The sequence below is a fragment of the Dunckerocampus dactyliophorus genome, chromosome 5, assembly GCF_027744805.1.
Source record: "Dunckerocampus dactyliophorus isolate RoL2022-P2 chromosome 5, RoL_Ddac_1.1, whole genome shotgun sequence".
NCBI lineage: Eukaryota > Metazoa > Chordata > Actinopteri > Syngnathiformes > Syngnathidae > Dunckerocampus > Dunckerocampus dactyliophorus.
Genome location: NC_072823.1, coordinates 30997318 through 31020924, shown reverse-complemented (window position 1 = coordinate 31020924; position 23607 = coordinate 30997318). Strand labels below are relative to the sequence as shown.

At 40.3% G+C, this 23607-nt stretch overlaps 1 protein-coding gene across 4 annotated transcripts in view; it reads left to right on the top strand.

Moving 5' to 3' along the window:
* Positions 1-23607, top strand: part of cadps2 (Ca++-dependent secretion activator 2) — a 182381-nt gene that overhangs the window by 58612 nt on the left and 100162 nt on the right. For all 4 annotated transcript variants that reach the window (XM_054776309.1, XM_054776308.1, XM_054776312.1 and 1 more), the window contains exons 4-9: positions 7848-7928; positions 9654-9887; positions 10224-10345; positions 16123-16234; positions 16309-16448; positions 22953-23019. In XM_054776309.1, coding sequence (XP_054632284.1) covers positions 7848-7928; positions 9654-9887; positions 10224-10345; positions 16123-16234; positions 16309-16448; positions 22953-23019 — 756 coding nt within the window. The remainder of the gene's footprint in view (positions 1-7847; positions 7929-9653; positions 9888-10223; positions 10346-16122; positions 16235-16308; positions 16449-22952; positions 23020-23607) is intronic.

Below are 23607 nucleotides of genomic sequence, written 5' to 3'. Positions count from 1 at the left end.
AGTGTGATTGAAATTTTCTGCTGCTATTAAAGAAGCTAGTGTTAGGGAAATAGGTTTTTTAAGACGTGTTATATTTTTATTTTCAGTTCATTTGGAGCTCTTAATACAATCAAACCTGTCTATAGCGGCCGCTGAAGGGAAACGGTAAAAGTGGCCACTATAGACAGGTTGGTGGCCATTTTGAAATTGTGCGCGCACATATTAACATGTCTGTGATTAGAAGCTGTGCTAGTATTGTCTTTTGTTATGTTTGTTTTGAATATTTTGTTTTTGAATTTTGATTTGGTTGGCTGATCTTAAACTTTTTTGAAGAAAATTTTAGTTGAGCTAGGACTCAGTAATTAAAGTCTACACACGACTGCTTCATTGCTTAAAAAAAAACGAAACTTTTTCGTGCATGAAGCTTCTGCTTGAGTCGGTATTTTGGCCGCTATATGCGGTCAGATATTGACAAATGGATACAAAATGGGTGGCCGCTGGCCGCGTTGGACATGCGACCGCTATACACAAGGTCTATAACATGTACATTTTCTGCGGGGGGATTTTTCAGTGGCTGCTATAGGCAGGTGACCGTTCTATAAAGGTGGCTGCTAAGACAGGTTTGACTGTACATGCAAATGCATGTAATCCATTTATCTTTCTTTCAATAAAATGATGTTGAATATGTTTCCTGATAATAAGTGGGTGATGTATTAGTAACAAAATGATGCCACATCATTTGATAGAAATGAAAATGATCACCCTATAGAGGGGGGAAATCAAAGACACCCCAAAAATGAAAGTGAAAAAATGATGCAGCACACTGGTCCATTTTGCTAGAATGTCATTGTAGCAACTCAAAATGATTCTCAGTAGTTTGTGTGGCCCCCACGTGCTTGTACGCATGCCTGACAACGTGGGGGCATGCTCCTAATGAGACTACGGATGGTGTCCTGTGGGATACAGGTAGTTACTCCAGGAGAGCTGGACAGGGCCGTAGAAGGTCCTTCAACCCTCAGCAGGATCGGTATCTGCTCCTTTGTGCAAGGAGGAACAGGATGAGTACTGCCAGAGCCCTACAAAATGACCTCCAGCAGGCCACTGGTGTGAATGTTTCTGACCAAACAATCAGAAATGGGCTCCATGAGGGTGGCCTGAGGGCCCGACGTCCTGTAGTGGGCCCTGTGCTCACTGCCCAGCACCGTAGAGCTCCATTGGCATTTGCCATAGACCACCAGAATTGGCAACTACACCACTGGTGCCCTGTGCTCTTCCCTGATGAGAGCAAGTTCAACCTGAGCACATGCGACAGACGTGAAAGGGTCTGGAGATGCCGTGGAGAACGTTATGCTGCCTGCAACATCATTCAGCATGACCGGTTTGGTGGTGGGTCAGTGATGGTCTGGGGAGGCATATCCCTGGAAGGATGCACAGACCTCTACAGGTTAGATAACGGCACCCTGACTGCTATTAGGTATTGGGATGAAATCCTTGGACCCATTGTCAGAACCTACGCTGGTGCAGTGGGACCTGGGTTCCTCCTGGTCCATGACAATGCCCGACCTCATGTGGCTAGTGTATGCAGGTACTTCCTGGAGGATGAAGGAATTGATACCATTGACTGGCCCCCACGTTCACCTGACCTAAACCCAATAGAACACCTCTGGGACATTATGTTTAGGTCCATCCGGCGCCGCCAGGTTGCTCCTCAGACTGTCCAGGAGCTCAGTGATGCCCTGGTCCAGATCTGGGACGAGATCCCCAGGACACCATCCGTAGTCTCATTAGGAGCATGCCCCCACGTTGTCAGGCATGCGTACAAGCACGTGGGGGCCACACAAACTACTGAGAATCATTTTGAGTTGCTACAATGACATTTTAGCCAAATGGACCAGTGTGCTGCATCATTTTTTCACTTTCATTTTTGGGGTGTCTTTGATTTCCCCCAGTTTAGATCTGATGTGTTTTCCAAGTGTTCTTCTCATTTATATATATATATATATATGTATGTATATATATGTATTATGTGAGGCAAAAAAAAACTTTTGTCAGTCATACAGTGTCTTTGTGTCGGTGGGTGGAGGTGCGGCCACTAGCATACACAGACTGCAGAAGAGTGTAACTTAGTAGTAATGACTCATGTCTATTGTACTTTCGTGACGTGAAGCTTTCGGTGTTGCCACGTTTGCAGTGTGCTTACATGGAGCTGCTGCATTCAGACGCAAAGCCTTTATTTTGCAGCTAAATGCCTCCTGTTGCTAAGCAACCGATCGGAGGGCCGAGCCCCTGCAGCAAGGCCTGACTGCAAGCGCGCCAGTTTCAGCCAAGTTAAGGAAGTCTGTCTTCTGGAGCTTAACGGCGACATTGAAAGGTCACAGGCTGTTGACTTGCGTTCATTAGCGTTCTGCTTTTAGAATCATTCTTCCCGAATAGGCCACGTGACTCAAATGGTCATTTTTAACTCCATAGAAAAGGCTGAAAAGTTTTGCACTGTATGTTTTTAAAGACAACAGCAGCTTCTGCTAATATTACAAGTTTATTTCGGTAAAATGTCAATTTTTTTCTCAATATTTTGACTTTTTTCTCATAATATGACTTTCTTCCCACAATATTTTGAACTTAGCTTTCTTTGTTGTGGTTTCAAAAAAAATAACATCTTTTTTCTTTAATATTTCATGTTATGCTGTGCTATTTAAATGGTTGTTTTCCTAAAAATGTTGACTTATCTCATTAGAATAGGACTTTTTTTTCGAAATATTTTGACTTTTTAATCATACAGTTGTACATTTTCCAACTATTTCAACTTCCTTGTTGTAAATTTTGTCTCATCATATTTGGACTTTATTCCCATAATATTGTAACTTTTTCCGCAACGTCATTAAAGAAAAACAGAAAAAAAACTTTTTTCCTTTGTTTCTGATGATGTTTAAAAACTTTAACTTAAAAAAAAAAATCATTCATATTTCAACTCTGTTACTAAAATGAGATTATTTTTCCTCATAATGTTGCACGTTTGTTTTCCGTAAAATTGTGTCCTTTTTCTGAATATTTTGACTTTATTTTTTTGTAAAATGACATCCTTTTTTCCATTTTTTTTTTCAATTTTCTTGTTCTAAATTTTCTTCATAATATTACAACGTAAAAAAAAGCATTTTTTCAACGTTATGGTACTAGATATCACAAAATTACTCTCATAAAATGATGACATGCTACTTTTATGACTTTATTTCCTGTAAAAATACTGCAGATTTGTAGTCTCGCATCCATGTCATCAGTCAGTCATTTTGGGGGTTCAGGGACCCCCCAAAGGGGGAATTATATGGTGGGATGACTAAGTAGAGCGTCACAAAAGAAACAGAGCCGTGGGCTGCACCTTGCACTCCCCTGGCGTCCCGTTTGTCTACTTTGTCTCTCCCTGCTCGATTGCTTTAGCCTGAAATGTTGCAGCAGGTAGTTGAGGAAAAAAAACATGTTGAAATCCTTGAATGGTTTAAAAGTGCTTCACATGAGGCCGTTGAACGCCACACAAAGATCTTTGCAATCAGCAAAACCATGAAGTGCCAAGGAGGTGGAGTGCGGCGTGTGAGTGGAGTGAGTATATTCAGCATATTGTCCGCGTCCAAGCTGATTGGATGGAAGAATACCGCATGCTTCCACTGACTTGCCTATGCTGCTGCTTTTGCCCCCATCATTGAATTCAGTCATCATTTCTTCCAGACCCCCACGACTGTCACATCTCCACTAGTCCCTTTTCTCTATTCCACTGGTACTACTACTACTACTACTACTACTACTATGACTTCTACTACTGCTGCTACTACCACTACCACTACAACTACTATGAACTCTAATACGTAGTACCACTGCTACAATTACTACTATGACTTCTACTACTACTACTACTACTACTACTACTGCTCCTAATATTACTACTACTACTACAACAACTTATGTGAGGACTATTACTTATACTACTACTACTATTACTACTCCTAGTATTACTACTACTACAACTTATACTACGACTATTACCTATACTACTTCTACTACTGCTACGACTTCTGCTACTACTGTAACTACTCCTAGTATTACTACTACTACTACTATGACTTATACTACTACTATAACTACTCCTAGTATTACTACAACTTATAAGATAACTCAGGAGTCTCAATTTCACTGGGGGCCGCTGGAGATGGTGTGTGGTTGTGGCTGGGCCGCATGAAGTACTGGTGTAACGGATGCCAGCCTGTGAGGCTGTGCGAGCGTACGTTGGTTAACCTCACTCCCTCTGCCTCTAGAGCTGCGCTGCACACGCGGCCGACAGTCCGGGCTTTGAGTCGCGTGGTCAGCGCCCTCGCCTCCCATTATGAAGGTCTTGTGTTTGAGCCCCGGTGCGGGCAGGTGCGAGACAGGGCGGGTTACATTGGGAATAGGGCTGGGAATCTCAGGGTATCAATACATTTCATAGTTTGTATTTTGCTGCATTCAGCTGGGGTAGGCTCCAGCTTACTCGTGACCCTCATGAAGACAAGCGATAGAAAAGGGGTGGAATTTTTGCAGCATATTTGAACCAGACTACAAGCAGCAATGGTACAAAAAGAATGAGGATGTTTTAGCAACATACTGTAAGTGGAAACAGGATTTTAGTTTCGGTGTCTGAAAAACAGTAAAGCTATTTTAAAGTCATTCGGACAACACAACATCTCACGTCTGTCAAGTAGAGCAATGCTATAAAGTAGAATCATATCAAAAAGAAATATACTGTATTTGATAACATTTACACTACTCCTCCATGTCTAGCCGCCACAAATGGCACGCGGGCCGCGAGTTTGAGACCCCTGCTATAACTATAACTTATACTACTACTACTACTACTACTACTAATACTACTACTACTACTACTACTACTATTACTACTGCTACAACTTATACTACGACTATTACTTATACTACTACTACTACTACTACTACTACTACTACTAAGACTTATAATACTACTACTATTACTACTCCTAGTATTACAACTACTACAACTTATACTACCACTACTACTACTACTACTAAGACTTATACTACTATTACTACTCCTACTATTACAACTACTACAACTTATACTACGACTATTACTTACACTACCAATACTACTACTACGACTTATACTACTACTATTACTACTCCTAGTATTACTACTACTATTACAACTTTTTTTCTGTCTTTGCCATCTTCATCTCAGTCGTCTTATTCTATTTTTTTTGTGTTTGTCTTCTTTGTCATCCTCGTGTCTTACGTCGTTTTTGCCGTCGTCTTTGTCGTGTTCTTCTTTGTCGTTTTTGTCGAAATCGTATTTTATGTCGTCTTCGTCGTCGTCTTTGTTGTTATCGTCTTTGTGGTTGTCACGTTCTTCGTCATTGTGTTTGTTGTCGTCTTCTTTGTCGTTTTTGTTTTCGTATTTTATGTTGTCGCGTTCTTGGTCGTCTTCGCCATTGTCTTCTCCGTCGTTAACATCTTTGTTGTCGCCGTCGTCATTGTCGTCTTTTTCGTCATCCTCGGATGTCGTTTTCAGCATCGTCTTAGTCGTGAGAAAACACCGTTCATTGTTGACGACAACAACGAATGTCGTTTTCTTTGTCATCGTCATCCTCGTATTGTTTTGTCTTCATCTTGTTCATTTTTTGTCTGCTAACTCCTCCCACGATCTAACCGTTCCAATGTCAAAATGTTCAGCGTGTTCAGGGCATGCAGGCTATCAATCAGGACTTTGCTGAAATCTCCCACATTTTCCAGAACTCCATATTTTCTTTGACATTTAGACAATTTCAAAAGGTCGCCCCCTATTGGTGGGAATTTGTGTTACATTTAATAGTACGTGTAACATTTCATGCTTATCCTGTGCACGGTGGCATGGCCCAGATGGGCTCCCAGCCTGGTGGTTGCTGGTTCGATCCTCAGCCGGTGAATAAATTTCAACAATTTCAGTTGAGCTTGCAGCATTCACACCCAATTGTCCCTGCTTTATGGAGTTGCTCATAACATTCATCCAATAATATACACCTTGACTAATGTGTGCATGTTGCACACACCGGACATTCGTTCATGCAGTGGGCGTGGTCTCGCTTAGCAACAGTCTGGTGACCGTAGAGGTTTCGTCACCTGCACCAAATGTATTTTTATTCATGCGCAATTGTTTTTCTGAATCTGCCATTTGATGCTGGCGACGCTTCTAAAAACCAGTAAGCAAGTAAACAGCCGTCCAGCAGCTCCCGCAGCCTCTGGAAAACGCTGCAGTCGTCTGCTCTCTTCTCCTCCTTCCCACCATGTTGGAATTACGGCTTGTTACCCGCACGGCTCCTCTCACGCCTCCACATCCTACAAGCTACTATGTCATGGATGCTCCAGCTGTGATAAGAGTACCGCTGCTGGCACGTGGGTTGCCATCTGGTGGTATGCATGAATACCTGAGCTTGTTTGTAAGGATGAAATGATATTAGACACATACTGTATACTGTACATGCATTATTAATGCATTAACAAAATATTTGAGATGTTTCATTCACAAGCCGATTATTTGCGGGTCCAAGCTAAACCGAGATGCTAAGCACACGTAGCACAAACACTGCTACAGTAATCCCACGTTTATGGCAATTAAATGCTTTCAGGCCCGATCACAAGTCAAATTCCACTAAGTAGGATTCCTTATTTATGAAAGGAATATTAGAGAATATGAAACATGTTTACCACATTTTAAATGCACTTTTGAACATGATTAGAGCCCTCTACACATGAAATAACACCCCTATAGTCACCTTTACACTCTTATTACCCAATATAGTAGACATAAAAAAAGAGAAAAAAATACATATAAGACATAGAAAACCTGTTTGCAACCTTCTAAATACTCTTTTTAACATCCTCTAGGCATGAAATAACACCCCTATAGTCACCTTTACACTCCTATTACCCAATATAGTAGACTTGATAAGAGAAAATAAGACATAGAAACCTGTTTACAACCTTCTAATACAGGTTGTCAACATTATTAGAACTCTCTAAACATGAAATAACACCCCTATAGTCACCTTTACACTCCTATTAGCCAATATAGTAGACATAATAAGAGAAAATAAAACATAAATAAGACATAATATAGACTCACACATGTCAGCATTGGGAGAGTTACTTATTTTAGTTATTTATTTTTACTTCCTATTCTGTCGTGTTTACTTTCTGCTCTTGTATTTGACTTAATCTAAGCCATTTTTACCCTAAAAATGCATAACATTTCCTTCAGTGTGCTTATTTCTGGACTAATAATAGGCTGCAAAACGGCAGTGGTTTATTTATTCGTATATTTTTGAAAAAACGTGCTAGAGTGAAGTGCAAAGTGGCGTGGGAGGACTCTACACGAAAATGTGAGACATATTACTCAAAATAAGCAAAATCATTGGAGTAAAATGCTGTTGTGGCAAGTGCAACTGTACAATTTTCCTGAAGAAATGAAAGAGTAAGCAACCACACCTAACTTGCTCACTTCAGGACTTCTTATCGTCAAAACTATTTCAGTTCCCCGTGAGTGAAATCTGGGGAATTATTTTGAATTCCGGCTCATTTCAGCACTTAAATGAATTTTGTTATCTGCTTTTAGGGCTGGGCTTTTGTCTTCAGCCGGCAGCCATCAGAGCGTAGGAGCGTGGTCGCTATCACGCTGTTCATCAGGGAGCTTCGCAGTCAGCATCCTCTTCTACTAGTACTTGTATCTACCCCCCAAAGTAGTATTAGGAACCAGTACTTTTATAGTGCAGTATTTGACTTGAACCTGGAAACACTGTTCCCTCCTGATGCCTGAACTTGTGCTGTTTGCATTTCAGCTGGACAACGTGGACGAGCAGGCGGCTCAGATCCGCAGAGAGCTGGATGGACGGCTGCAGCTGGTGGAGAGGATGGCCAGGGTGAGAATCAAACCTCTGTTGCTACTTCCAGCATGGTCTCCAAGCGTTAGAACGGGAGTGTCCAAAGTGTCCCCTTTTTTGGCCGGCGGTGCATTTTATAAATATCATTTAAGAAGAAAACTTAAAAAAAGAAAATTCTAATCAGTGGTCATTTTACAAGAAAGTGAAAATATTCAGAAAAAAGTTGTAGTAATTTTACAGGAATGACATATTATGAGGAAAAAAATGTCATTTTAGTTGCATAAAGTTGAAATATGAAAGGGGGGAAAAAAAGACGGTGGCAAAGTGGTAATATTACGAGAAACAAACAAAACGTTTTTGGAAAAGAGATGGCACAATGTTACGAGAATAAAGTTATATTATTATGCAAATAAAGTCATAATTACAAGGGTGAACTTTCCAAGACAAGAGTTGAAATTGTTGGAAAATTTAAACAAAAAAAGCAGAAAGTGGAAAGAAATTGATTTAATTTTTCAACAATAAAGTCAGAACATTAAGAGGAAAAAAATTCAAGCTGGAAAAAAATAGGCGTCATTTTTTGGATTAACATAATCGAACGTCGAAAAAAAGTAGCAATTTTGCAAGAATAAACGTGTAATATGCGGAAAAAGAATGCCATTTTAGTTGCATAAATGTGAAGCATGAAAGAAAAAAGACGATATTTTTGTACATTTGTCATATTATGAGAAACAAAATAAAGTTGTAATGTTTTGGAAAGTGGTTTGTGGAAAAATTATAATGTTTTAAAATATTCTGGAAACGTCCTAATTACGAGAAGGTAAATTCATTATTTAAAATACTTTGAAAATGTAATACAAAAAAGAATGCCAAAATTAAATAAAAAAAAAACAAAAACACTTGTAACTTTTTTCAGTATAAAGTCAAAATATTAAGAGTAAAAAGTTTACATTTTAAGAGAATAAACTTGCTGTTTTATGAGGAAAATAATGTCATTTTTGTAGCGTAAAGATGAAACATTAAAGAAAAAAGTCATTCATTTTATAAACTTGTGTTGTTATGAAAGACAAAAAAAAAACCATCCAATGAATAAAGTTGTCATTTTTGGAAAATGAGATGTGGAAAAAAATGATGTTACAAGAATAAAGTCAAAGTATTGTGGGAATAAAGTCATGATTACACGAATAACATTTACAAGAAGAAAGTTGAAATCATTTAAACATTTTTAAACCAGCAGAAATTGGAAAAAAAAAAAAAAAAGCATAGTACTTTTCTGAGCATGAAGTCCAAATATTATGAAGAAAAAAGTCGCATTGTAACGTGAAAAAAGTAGCAATTTTAGGAAAAAAAAACTTGTCATATTAGGAGGAAAAATAATATCATTTTAGTTGCATAAAGTTGAAATCTGAAAGTAAAAAGACGCTATTATTGTCAAGTAGTATGATGAGGATCAAACAAATTAAAGTTGTCATTTTTGGAAAATCAGCTTGGGGAAAGAGTTGTAATATTATGGCAGTAATTCAAAATATTACGTGAATAAAGTCTTAATGTTTCGACAATAAAATGATTTAAGACGAATGTTAAATGTTTCGAAAATGAAGAGGGGGGAAAAGAGCAAAAGGTGAAGATGATATTAATAGTAGGCTCTTCCATCTCCTGTAGGCTGAGATGAAATACATATGACTTCTTAGCGTATCTGCATGTGTCGCTTTCTCTGTGTTTGGACACGACACGCCCGCGTGTGAAGCTTTCATGTTTGTGCTGCAGGAGAGGAGATACCCCAAGTTTGTGTCTGCCGACATGGACGTCCTCTACGTGGAGGAGCTGCGATCCTCCATCAACTTGTTGATGGCCAACCTGGAGAGCCTGCCCGTGTCCAAAGGAGGACCCGACTTCAAGCAGAAGCTCAAGCGCTCGTCCATGAACAACTCCTTCTTGGACCTGGGGGACGAAGCCGACGTGCTGTCCAAGTCGGACGTGTTGCTGTCCTTCGCTCTGGAGGTGATGCTCATGCGCTGTTGTGGCACGTCTGCAGTCAGCCTGATAAGACGCTCTCTCGGCCTGGGTTGTCTCTAAAAGCGTGATGAAAGTCTTGCGGAATGTGAGCATTTGTCTCCAGGGACGTAGCGCCACGTTCTGGGCATCCCGTACACAAAGCTATTGAAAGAAAGTGAGAGCAAAGAAGAGCAGGATGAGAAGTGATAGCAAGCCCGCATACTGCACCCCCTCATGGACACTGATGAAAAAGCATGCTGGTTCATCCATCAGTCATCAAGTGCTTTCACATTTGGGCTGAACTGACCTTTCTTCACAAAGCATTTCCTCTGGCATCTTCAGGTCGTGATTGTGGAGGTCCAGGGTCTGAAGTCGGTGGCTCCCAACAGGATCGTTTACTGCACCATGGAGGTGGAAGGAGGAGAGAAGCTGCAGACGGACCAGGCTGAGGCCTCCAGACCGCAGTGAGTTGATTTCACGTTACTCCTACAGACTAGTGAATTACCACAAATTACATTTCATACTTGGAGCATAGAAAACCTTTTTATCCACTTCTAAATACACTTTTTGACATTATTAGAGCCCTCTAGACATTAAATAACACCCCTATAGTCACCTTTACACTCCCATTACCCAATATAGTAGACATAATAAGAGAAAATAAAACATACAAGACATAGAACAATTGTTTACGACCTTCTAAATATGGGCTTTAACATTATTAAGAGCCCTCTAAACATGAAATAACACCCCTATCGTCACCTTAACACTCCTACTACCCAACATAGAAGGCATAAGAGAAAATAAGATCTAGACAACCTGTTTCCCACCTAAGTACGCTTTTTAACATTATTAGAGATGGCTTAACATGAAATAACACCCCGATAGTCACCTTTACACACTTATTACCCAATATAGAAGGCATAATAAGAGAAAATAAGACCTAGACAACCTGTTTACCACCTTCTACGTATGCCTTTTAACATTATTAAAGATGGTTTAACATGAAATAACACCCCTATATTCACCTTTACACTCCTATTACCCAATATAGAAGACATAATAAGAGAAAATAAGACATAGAAAACCTTCTAAATCTAGTTTTGAACATTATTAGAGACCTCTAGACATGAAATAACACCCCCATAGTCACCTTTACACTCCTATTACCTAATATAGTAGACCAAAGAGAAATTAAGACATATAAGACATAGAAAACCTGTTTATGACCTTCTAAATACAGTTTTTTTAACATTATTAGAGCTCTCGAGACATGAAATAACACCCCTATAGTCATCTTTGCACTCCTATTACCCAATATAGTGGACATAATGAGAGAAAAAAGACATAGAAAACATGTTTACCACCTTGTGATTATGATCAACTTTTTTAGAGCCCTCTAGACATGAAATAACACCCCTATAGTCACTTTTACACTCCTATTACCCAATATAGTAAACATAATAACAGAAAATGAGACATGTAAGACATAGAAAACCTGTTTACGACCTTCTAAATACACATTTTAACATTATTAGAGCTCTTGAGACATGAAATAACACCCCTATAGTCACCTTTCCACTCTTTTTACACAATATAGTGGAAATAATAAGATAAAATGAGACATATAAGACATATAAAACCTATTTAGGACCTTCTAAATGAGTCACGTTTTACACAATAAAACCTTTTGTGGTTTAAGAAATGTTGGAATGTTGTGGAAGAAGACAATTTTAATTAGTGACGTGGCGCCTGGATGCATCCAGGTGTGAGGAAACATATCAAACAGCTGTATTTTAAGACCAAAACCTCATTATTGTATTCACAGCTGAATGAAAATAGACTGCAAATCATACGTGTGTGTGTGTCTGACGCAGCAGCTCCAGTCTCCAAGCTGGACATAATTAGTGTCCTAATGAAACAACCTTGGCGTCTAAAATAGCACATTTCTCAATAATTATAGTTGCACATTACTTCCAGACACATTGTCTCCAGGCTAGAAGCGTAGTAGAAAGTATTCTTTGACAAAAGGCGTCCGGCATGTTCTGCGTCGTTGGATTTGTGTGCCAGCCGCGTCACGATGAGCTCTACGCAGTGAATTATTGCGGCCGCTAGGTGTCGCCAAGAGACCAAAACCACGGCCCCACTTGAAGTTAAGACAGCACATGTTCAACGATCCATATTTTCATTCAGAAGCTGCAGGAGCAGCCAAACGATGACATGTAAAGAGCGGTACATGTGGAATGCGCGTGACTTTTACTTACTGGTACTTTTGATGCGATAGTTGCATCAGTAAATACGCTCCTACTCCACACCTTCTCCAGTAACCAAAAAAGGAGCTTCTCGAGGGTCTTTTCATCTTGACTGGTTGGCTGTGGTTGGCTTTGGATGCCCCGCAGACCGCGGGGGTTCTCGCAGTAATGAGGCTGCCCTTTCATGACCTCCCACTGCTGCTGCTCCACCACTTTCTATTTGCTTTTTTTTTTTGTTGCTGTTGTGCCCCCGAAATATCCAAACGGAGCCAATTAGAAGAGTCCATCCTCACAAGCTGCTTTCACGTCAGCTGTGCTGCCGCTTCTGGAACACACGCGTGCACTTCATTGCGCTGTTTGATTACACAGACAACACAATTAGACGCAATTATACCTCAGTTCAATTGGGCTGATGACTCTGTTGAGACGCTCTCGTCACAAGAAGCTCTTCATTACAAGAGCCTGTGATTATTCCGGAATGTCCAAAGCGTTAAAAAAGCACAACACGACACAAACTGTGAGTTGACATTTTTACTCATATGTATTTTACAGCTAAATTCCAGCCTTCTTGTTGGAAATGAGACAGTTTGAAAGTGCTTTTAGTAAGCCCGACTGTGTGTGTGTGTGTGTGTGTGTGTGTGTGTGTGTGTGTGTGTGTGTGGGTGTGTATAGTAAAGGGTTAATGCTAATGAGCTGTTCCTCTCTGACATGTGTTTGTCCAAGGAGCACTTACAGTATTAGAGCATAAAAAACTTGTTTACAACCTTCTAAATAGGCTTTTTAACATTATTAGAGCCGTCTAGACATGAAATAGCACCCCTATAGTCACCTTTACAGTACACTCCTATTACCCGATGTAGTAGACTTAAGAGAAAATAATACAGACAACCTGTTTTGGTCATTTTAACTATGCTTTTTAACGTTATTAAAGCCCTCTGGACATGAAATAACACCCCAATAGTCACCTTTACACTCCTATTTACACTCCATAGACATAATGAGAGAAAATAAGACATGTATAAACTGTTTAGAACCTTCTAAATAGGGTTTTAACATTAGGGTGAGTGCGTCTTAGGTGCAGGTCACAGGCGGTGTCATGTCCATGAGGAAGGCGTTTTTTCCTTCATGGTATTTGAAAAGTGAGCGCCTCGTCTCTCTAAAGTAAAGCAAACAAGTGAGGGAGATGATAGATTTTGATGACATTTGCTTAAAAACACACATTACCGTTACGTCATTCAAAGCTGACTTTTGTGTATCATGGGGCCTTTCAAGTCATGTGGTCCTATGGTTGGCGTCTGGGTGCTGGTTGTGTTCTGAGTCCCCTGGTGTTGAATGCAAGTGGTCACACGTAAGTGTAGTGTGACTTTACTGTAGGAGCCATTTATGCTTTGTTTGGGTTTAGATGTTTGGGGAGTGGGACGGGGGCGCGGTCGCACAAACGTTAGCAACACTAGCATAGCAACGTGATCTTAAAGTGCTAACATCATGCCAGGTTAGCATATTCCCTGTAGAAAAAACGCATAATGAAAGGTACAGCTCCAATATTTGTGGGTGACTGTCAGTCAGCTGTGCTCCGTTTTAAGATGTGTAGCGAAGCCTTTCTTTTTATACATATACACTGCTCAAATAAATTAGAGGAACACTTGGAAAACACATCAGATCTAAACTGGGGGAAAAATGATGTTGAATATGTACCGCAGTGATGCCCTGGTCCAGATCTGGGAGGAGATCCCCCAGGACACCATCCGTAGTCTCATTAGGAGCATGCCCCCACGTTGTCAGGCATGCGTACAAGCACGTGGGGGCCACACAAACTACTGAGAATCATTTTCAGTTGCTCCAATGACATTTTAGCTAAATGGACCAGTGTGCTGCATTATTTTTTCACTTTCATTTTTGGGGTGTCTTTGATTTCCCCCCTCTATAGGGTGATCATTTTCATTTCTATCAAATGATGTGGCATCATTTTGTTACTAATACATCACCCACTTATTATCAGGAAACATATTCAAGATCATTTTTACCCCACTTTACATCTGATGTGTTTTCCAAGTGTTCCTCTAATTCTTTTGAGCAGTGTATATATGTATACAAGTATAAGTGCATGTCTCAGATGAAGGGTACCCTTTGCTGTCTTCAACTTCACTTGAGTAGTATTTGAAGTAGTTGTTCTAACAATGTGTACTATCCCTATCACTCTGACGCTTATAGAGTGAGGAAGCTTACCAAACCATAAATGAAGCCTGTTCATGTTTTTATTTTGCGCTAGCACGGCTATGTTGTAAAAAAGTGTCTATATTTGGACATTGAAATGTTCCATGTAAAGCATGTCTACTTTTGTTGTGAAATTAACAATATTTTCTCTGATCATTTTGTCATGATTTCTACTTAGAATGAAAGAATGATGTCTGAAATTGGTTTCTAATGGGTTTTATTCAAATATTCTCAGTGTAAAAACAAAATAACTGTTGTGTAATCATTAGTGAAAAGTACATCACCTTCGTGTCCGCCTGCCGATGAAAATTTTGAAGAACATAATTCCATGGAAAACAAACCCCATGATGATTACAATGGTATATATTCATGGAATAATTACTCAACTCTGCAACTAAAATGATTCTTTGTGTATAAAAGAGTAAAATAAGATTATTTGAACAAAAGTCTAAAACACTGAAATTTCGTGTCCAGCCTGTTATGTACGTACACTTGGAGCTCACAGCGTAAATTGCGTATTACTAGTAAATATTGAATTTGAAAATAAAAAGTCCCTTCTTGGGCCAAACAAAACTTGAGTCCTTCCGCCGGTTATTCGCCAAACACGCGTTCAGCAGGGGAATGTTTCACCGTGTCCGCCATTTTGTGTCAGCGTAATGTACGTTCAGTCACGACCTCGGAGAAGCAGCATCATTCAATTCGACGAGCAATCGGCGGTTTAACAACCATTGTCAAGTCCAAGGTAAGATTTTTTCATTTTTACAAATATTGGAGAAGATCTTTATGCACTCTGAAATGATTTTTTTTCGTCGGGTGAGTTACAAATTTTGTGTTTATCGAGCAGTGTAACTCGTTTTGACAGCCGTTGTTTTTACCTCTCGTAGAAAACACGTGAAGTGGGCAAAATTATTCATCATTACCAGTCGGATTTTACTTACTTTTACATATTATATGTCGTTGACATTTATCCGAACCAAATAAATTCTAGCGTGTTCGTTGATAAATTGCTCCGTATTTAACCCGGAAGCCGGCCTGTCCCTCGTGGGAGGTCAAAGATGGCCTTATAATTTTAGGTCTTTAGCATGATAATTCAAGAACCACTCACTCAGTGCATTTCACTGAATCCTGGCTCATGTTGCCACAGTGCTGCAACGATTAGCTTATATTGTGGAGTTGATGGGTCAAAGTTGATGTCATTACAGTCTTAAGAAGGGCTGATGGGCTTTGTAGTCTTTGTAGTGATACCACAACGGCATGGGAAGGACTGAAGGTCCATTTTTCTTTGCCATATTTTCAGAGCTTTAACTCAAGATCTAGATTTGTCACTTGTTTTTATTTACTTTATGATACTCTCTCAAATATAAGTTACTTTTCTAACAAAAGTCAAACCTATGCAGAGATAACAGCATAAAGTGGACACTGAGTTATGTACATTACATTTAAGAAAGAGTGAACTTGGGAGGGTTGCTATGGGAAATGGAAGATGTCTCCAGCTCTGGTATGTTGGGTGTGTGTTTTGCAATGTTTGAAGTTTGTGTTTATAACATTACCAAGGTCTATCCACCAGTTTGAAATTTTACCCAAAATGTAACACTTGGGTACCCTTGATCTGAGCCATGCACTTATTTATATGTACGTGGAAATGGAGGGAAAACATCTCTCGCTTCAGCAAGTATCGGGGTGGCTTTTCACAGGCATGAACTCAAACACACACGGTATTATTGTCACACGCCTTCCGGCAGGTTGATGTCCAAAGTGTTCCTTGCTTCTTTCAGGTGGGCCACCCAGGGAGACTTCTCCACAACTCATCCTCTGCCCTCCGTCAAAGTCAAGCTCTTCACGGAGAGCACAGGGGTTCTGGCTCTGGAGGACAAGGAGCTGGGCCGAGTGAGTCCCGAGCACAACCGCAATCAGAGTGGCTGATGTGAAATGGAACAGATGTTTGTTTCCGCTCCCTTCAGGTGGTCCTGACCCCGACCACCAACGGGCACAAGCAGGCCGACTTCCACCACATGGTCGTCCCCAAGAACAGCCAGGACACGGAGCTGAAGATCAAACTGGCGGTCCGCATGGACAAACCCCCCAACATGAAGCACAGCGGGTGAGTGTGTTTAAAAGTGAGCAGACGTCTCCCCCTGCTGGCTGAGGGGAGCAGCAGCATCCACATCGCTTGCTTTGCTTTGGAGCGTTGGACTCGTTTCCTCACTTGTTCATTTTCGTGACACGAGGTTGCTTCAAATAAATAAGATTTGAAGGTCCCCTTTTATGTAAAAGCGGCTTTTTAACTCCAGCCATTTTTCAACAGACAACCCCATCAGTAGCGTCCATTTTAGACGATTTTGACTGATCTTTCAAGGCGCACAGAATATTGTGTTGTATGACTAAATAAACATACCAAAGAACCTACCAAAAGAAACATTAGGCTCTCATTGTTCACCAGAAAAAAAGGTAGTTTCTACCTTATTCCGTTCTTTAGTAATCAGCAGTAGAACACAGGTAAGTTTCAGGAAAATATCAGTTCCCGACTAAAAAAGGGGAGAAAGCCACCCGTTTGTGAAAAGATACATTTCAAGCATAACTTTCACTTTGACACAATTTTTTTGCTTTTGTGACAGCTGAAATGTCTAAATAACTATACCAACATAAACAACACAAAAAAGCGGTTGCTTTACATCAACATCATTTATTTAAAAATGTAACACCATGAACTGTTTACAATTTTCACATTAGGAACTCAACTGCGTGTGTGCATGCGCTAAGATTTCCCTCGAATACGTCACCTTCTGCACGCTACACTCCTCCATGCTCTTGCGCTTCCTCCTTGCAGTCAAGTGTGTTTTTACTTGCAAAAGATCCATGCCCAGCTCTTAGAAGGTGCACTTCTGCCACCTTGTGGCTCTTTTTGTGGCTTAAAACAAAAAATTGACATCTATTACTGGGCAGTTGCGCCATCACCTCTTTTTGCCTCTCGCGCAAATACGTGTCTTTGGGATCGGGCGTTGGAGGTTTACAAACACGTATAAATATGTCTTTGGTATGAATGAGTGAATGATGTTGTAACTGCAGCCTGTTTACGAGCACCAAACGTGATAAAAATCTACCATCGCCCTCACTTGCCTTTTCAACACATCACAGAGGAAAAACCTCCTTCCTCTTGGACACGATACCACCTCTGACCCGCCCCTCGCTAGATGAGCCCACCCCGTTATACACCCGCTATTTGTTACAAAAAAGCAGGCTTCGCTACACACCTTAAAATGGAGATGTGCCAACTATCCGCCAGTCAGCTACAAATGTGGGAGCTTTAGGTTCGATCTTTGTTTTTCTTCAGTGGACATGCTAACCTAGCTTGATGTTAAAATGTAATGTTAGTGCTTTAGCATCATATGCTCGTGTTGCTAACGTTTGCATCCGTTTGCATCTAACGTCCCACACCCCCAAACAAACCACATCAACTAAACTAAACTCATCAAAAAGCATAAAGCTGGTGGGACATGAGTGCGCTGAATACGCTTACGTTGGTGCAGAGTTCGTGTTTGCACGCATCCCTCCCCTCTTTACTCTGTCAAAGTATCAATCAATCGTTGCTGTTTTGTGATGCAACTTGGCCTATTAGTGGTCAAAAATATGCATATTTCGGCAAATTGTACGTATTTTTCGGCTGAAATGAAGCATTAAATGGCTAAATGAAGTAAAATGCAAATACAGACGTTCGTTCATAGGACACATTCAAAGACGTTGTGATGACATGCAGTGAGTGTTCTGTACTGGTCACTAGGTGTCACTTATGTTACATTGATGAGACAATAGCCACCGCAGGAAGTACTGTACAGGACAGGAAGTACAAAAAGAAACAGCAACAAGGAACTCTCCCAGGGTTAACATGTGAGTCTATGGTGTGTCTTGTTATCTCTTATATCTACTATATTGGGCAATAGGAGTGTAAAGGTGACTATAGGGGTGTTATGCCATGTCTAGAGGGCTCTAATGATGTTAAAAAAGCGGATTTAGAAGGTCTGAAACAGATTTTCTATGTCTTATTTTCTCTTATTATGTCTACTATATTGGCTAATGGGAGTGTAAAGGTGACTATAGGGGTGTTATTTCATGTCTAGAGGGCTCTAATAATGTTAAAGTGTAGTTAGAAGGTCGTAAACAGATTTTCTATGTCTTATTTTCTCTTATTATGTCTACTATATTGGGTAATAGGAGTGTAAAGGTGACTATAGGGGTGTTATTTCATGTCTAGAGGGCTCTAATAATGTTAAAGTGTAGTTAGAAGGTCGTAAACAGATTTTCTATGTCTTATTTTCTCTTATTATGTCTACTATATTGGGTAATAGGAGTGTAAAGGTGACTATAGGGGTGTTATTTCATGTCTAGAGGGCTCTAATGATGTTAAAAAAGCGGATTTAGAAGGTCGGAAACAGATTTTCTATGTCTTATTTTCTCTTATTATGTCTACTATATTGGCTAATGGGAGTGTAAAGGTGACTATAGGGGTGTTATTTCATGTCTAGAGGGCTCTAATAATGTTAAAGTGTAGTTAGAAGGTCGTAAACAGATTTTCTATGTCTTATTTTCTCTTATTATGTCTACTATATTGGGTAATAGGAGTGTAAAGGTGACTATAGGGGTGTTATTTCATGTCTAGAGGGCTCTAATGATGTTAAAAAAGCGGATTTAGAAGGTCGGAAACAGATTTTCTATGTCTTATTTTCTCTTATTATGTCTACCACATTGGGTAATATGAACGTAAATGTGACTATAGGGGTGTTATTTTATGCCTAGGGTGCTCTATTTATGTTAAAATGCGTATTTGGAAGGTCATAAACATGATTTCTGTGTCTTATTTTCTCTTTTTCTGTCTACTATATCGGGTAATAGGAGTGTAAGGGTGACTATAGGGGTGTTATGTCACGTCTAGAGTGCTCTAATTATGTTAAAAAGTGTAGTTAGAAGGTCATAAACAGTTTTTCTGTGTCTTATTTTGTTTTATTTTGTCAACTATATCGGGTAATAGGAGTGTAAAGGTGACTATAGGGGTGTCTGTGTAGGCTCTCAGTCGTACAGGAGTTGTCCATCGAGGGAAAGGCTTCTTGAGACGTCATCTGTACTTCTGTGAAGAAAGTGTCGGACGTTTCGCTCCTCATCCCAGTGTAAGAAACCAATAGGAGGAGGGTGTTGGCACACCAATTCCGCCCACTCTTACTGTATTTAAGACCTAGGCTACCAGCACTTATTAGTTCGCTGACGAAGCTCTTCGGATGAGGAGCGAAACGTCCGACACCTTCTTCACAGAAGTACAGATGACGTCTCAAGAAGCCTTTTCCTCCTGACTATAGGGGTGTTATTTCATGTCTAGAGGGCTCTAATTATGTTAAAAAGTGTAGTTAGAAGGTCATAAACAGTTTTTCCTGTGTCTTATTTTGTTTTATTTTGTCAACTATATTGGGTAATAGGAGTGTAAAGGTGACTATAGGGGTGTTATTTCATGTCTAGAGGGCTCTAATAATGTTAAAGTGTAGTTAGAAGGTCATAAACAGATTTTCACAATGTTAAAGGCATATTTAAAAGCTTTAAACAGGTTTTCTATGTCTTATATGTTTTATTTTGTTTATGTGATATATGTCAACATGTACATAGTTATAGTGGATAAGTACACAACAGCACTTCTTGGAAAGGCTCACACCCTATTAGCATGAAAGTAACGCACGCGCACGCACATTAAAAACACTTCCAAACCACGATTGTGGAAACGATGATGACTTATTGAACATTGGTGAAAAACACTCGCATTCTGGACCTTTAAAATGTGTGTACATGCAGTTGTCGTGTCCTTCCAGAAGATGGCAGCAACATATTGCTTTCAAATGTGCATCGCAAAGCAGCTCGGTTCGGACTCCGTTTCAGTAGAAATGGTGTGCGAATGCCGCACCTCACGTCTGCATGTTGACATCTGCGCACGGACTTGAGGACGGAACCGGCGACCTTCAGGTGGAGACGACTGAGCCGCCAGCGGAGCCATGTCACCCTGTAGATTACTGGCAATGAAATGTTCACCGAACTTTTAGATTTATAAACAGGGAGATAAGTAACTATTCGCCAGCGCCAACTACGTTTCAAAAACCAAATAGCACCACTGGCAATTAAATGTTCTCTGAATTTCAGTGAAAAAATACTCAAATTTCCACCTTTCCTTGATTTGTCCGCCCTCGCCGTCAACTTTATTTTTTTTATTCCCTGTCGCCATTTTATAAACTGTCCGGAAATGGTCACACGTACAGCGTCATGGAGCTGGAAAGAGTGCTGCTGCCCTCTTGTGGGTGGATGTGAGATTGCATTTGGCGTGCATTTTCTCGGCTGGTCAACAGTGTTCGGGCCAGACGTTCATTTTATGACAGAGGCTGCGGGCCAGATTACATTTCATCGCGGGCCGCATTTGGACATGTGACGTAGATGAAAAGCTAGTGTACAACGTTATTTTCAATAGAAGTAATGTTTGTGTGAAACGTTGCCATGTTTAAACGTTAGGATCCTGCATCTCTGCAGCAGTTGAGGCAGTTCCAAAATATGTCCACATGGGGTCAGTGTGGAGCTGCCTGTGAGTCACTGAGGGTTTTTTTTTGTTTAAATCTACTTTGGGGTTAATTGCGCTGGAGAAACAAGCTGTTATTCACCTGCTGAGTGTCTGTTTTAGTGGAAAGGACATTTCGCAGATGCAGAACAGAAATGCATTCATTTTTTTCTGGACGTTAGTTTAAAATGAGGAGATGTGTTTGCAGGTCATTGGAGCAGGAAATGAACAATAACGTTAACCAGGCGAAGGCAGCGTCTGAAGACATTGCGCGGGAGGCGCTTCAGAAGAAAGAAGCAATGAAGGGAAAAAACAGAAATGAGCAGGAAAGGCACGAGTGTCGAAGCACAAGAGGTGAAGCCTCGCGGAAATGTGCTGAAATTTAAAATGGATGAATGGATGACACCTAGCATGGTAGTGCTAAGGGTTTATATAAGTTTCTACTCATTAGAACAGCTAAAACGTTACTGTGCTAATGTTAGGATGTCAGCAATGCTGACGTTGGCATGCTAAACCTAGTATGATGAACGGTAGGACTGCCATTGTTAACATCCATGAAATTGGCGAAAAATGATACTATGCAAATGTTATCATGCTAGCAACGCTAATGCTAAACTACACAACACCTACCGTGGTAGCGTTAAGTGAGTGCATATGTTAATGCGCATCAAAATGGCAGAAAATGTTAGCGATGCTCATGTTAGGAGCATGATAGCGGTAGGTGTCTGGCATTGTTAACACTAATGAAAGTGGCTATCATGCGGGAGGTGTCTGCCATGTTAACGCGAATGAAAATGGCTAAAAGTGCTTCTATGCTGATGTTAACATGCAAGCAATGTTAACGTGCTATGGTTAGAGTTTTAACACTTTGCATGATAGCATTGAGTGTTTCTGTAAGTTTGTACTTACGAAAACAGCTAAAAGGGCTAGTATGCTAACATCAGTATGTTAACATGCTAACGTTAGCATGCAACACCTATCATGGTATGTTAGTACTCATAAAAATGGCAAAAAAAAGCTACTATGTGCATATTATTAGCATGTTAAAACTAGCATCATAGTTAAGTGGCAGAAAATGCAACTACGCTCATGTTAGCATGCAAAACCTAGCACGATAGCACTAGGTGTCTGTCAATGTTAACACTAATGAAAATGGCTACAAATGCTACTATGCTAATGTTAACATGCTAACAATGTTAACATGCTAACATTGGCTTGTAACACCTAGCATGGCAGCTAAAAGTGCTTGCGCAAGTTAATACTTGAAATATAAAACATTTTAAAAAAGCTACCGTGCTAATGTTAGCATGCTAGCGCTAACATATGTGTTTATATAAGTTTGTACTCATGAAAGTGCAAAAAGTTAAATATGTTTGATAAGATTGTTTCATCAGAGCACACAAAGAGAAGAAATGGGAGTGCTTTTGCCGCCTTTGACTGTTTTTACCCGATTCAAGAGGACAAAAATGTTTGATAGCTGAATGGGATTTCCTGGCTGATTGTGAAATAAAGAAGCTTTCGTTTGGCTAGAAATGCGGGAAAAAAAGAAACTTAATGGCAGTAAATGTTTGCTGGAATGAATGCGGGTGTCTTTTAATGACGCTGCAGTGAAAGGTGGATGTTAATTGGCTGTTTGGGGGCCAATCGATGGTGTCAAGTGGATGAAGAGCGCTGCCGCATGTTGGCCCCGAGCGGAGCCCACATTCTGCTCCGGCCTCCACTGCCCGCTTTTTCTGTTTTTGGACAAAAAGAGGCCTCTTGGTTTGATTGATTTTATTTTATTTTTTTTCACATCCCACGCTCGCTGCCGCCATTGATGGTGGAAGCTTCCTCACTTCCTCCTTTTTGCTCGCCATGACTGACGTCCATGACTCACTTTGCTCTGTCAAATATCTTTTTCTCCTGTGAAAATGTCTGTTTTTGTCCCGCCGTTCGCTCCTCCCCCTCCAGACCCTCCTGCTGGCTTGACGTTGGCGCGACCAAGGGCGCACGTGGTGCACTTGTTCATGCGCGTGTCGTGTGTTGCAGGTATTTGTACGCACTGGGACATCGAGTCTGGAAGCGCTGGAAAAGGAGATACTTTGTTCTGGTTCAGGTAAGAGTGCGTAATCCTCTCAATCTTGCCCACTTCATTAGGTACACCAGCCGGTGACAGATCCAACGCAAAGTCAATAATCGTCACTCTTGAGTGACACGTACAGCCTCGCATAGGAATGCAGCAATCCCTCGTTTATTGTAGTTCATTTGTTCACACCCCACCGTGATAATCAATTCCCGTGAAGTAGGATGTCTTATTCATAAATGGAATATTTTAGTAGGTTGGGCATGAAAACGCCTGTTTATCACCTTCTAAATATGCTTTTTAACATTATTAGAGCCCTCAGACATGAAATAGCACCCCTATAGTCACCTTTACACTCCTGTTACCCAAAATGGTAGACATAATAAGAGAAAATAAGACATATAAGACATAGAAAACCTGCTTACGACCTTCTGAATACAATTTTAAACATTATTTGAGCCCTGTAGAAGTGACATAACATTCCTATAGTCACCTTTACACTCCTATTACCCAATGTAGTCGACGTAATAAGAGAAAATAAGACATAATACGGCCTCGTTTTTCTTTAATATTCCAATTTTATTCCGAAAATGTTTAAAATGATAGTAAAGTACAATTTTT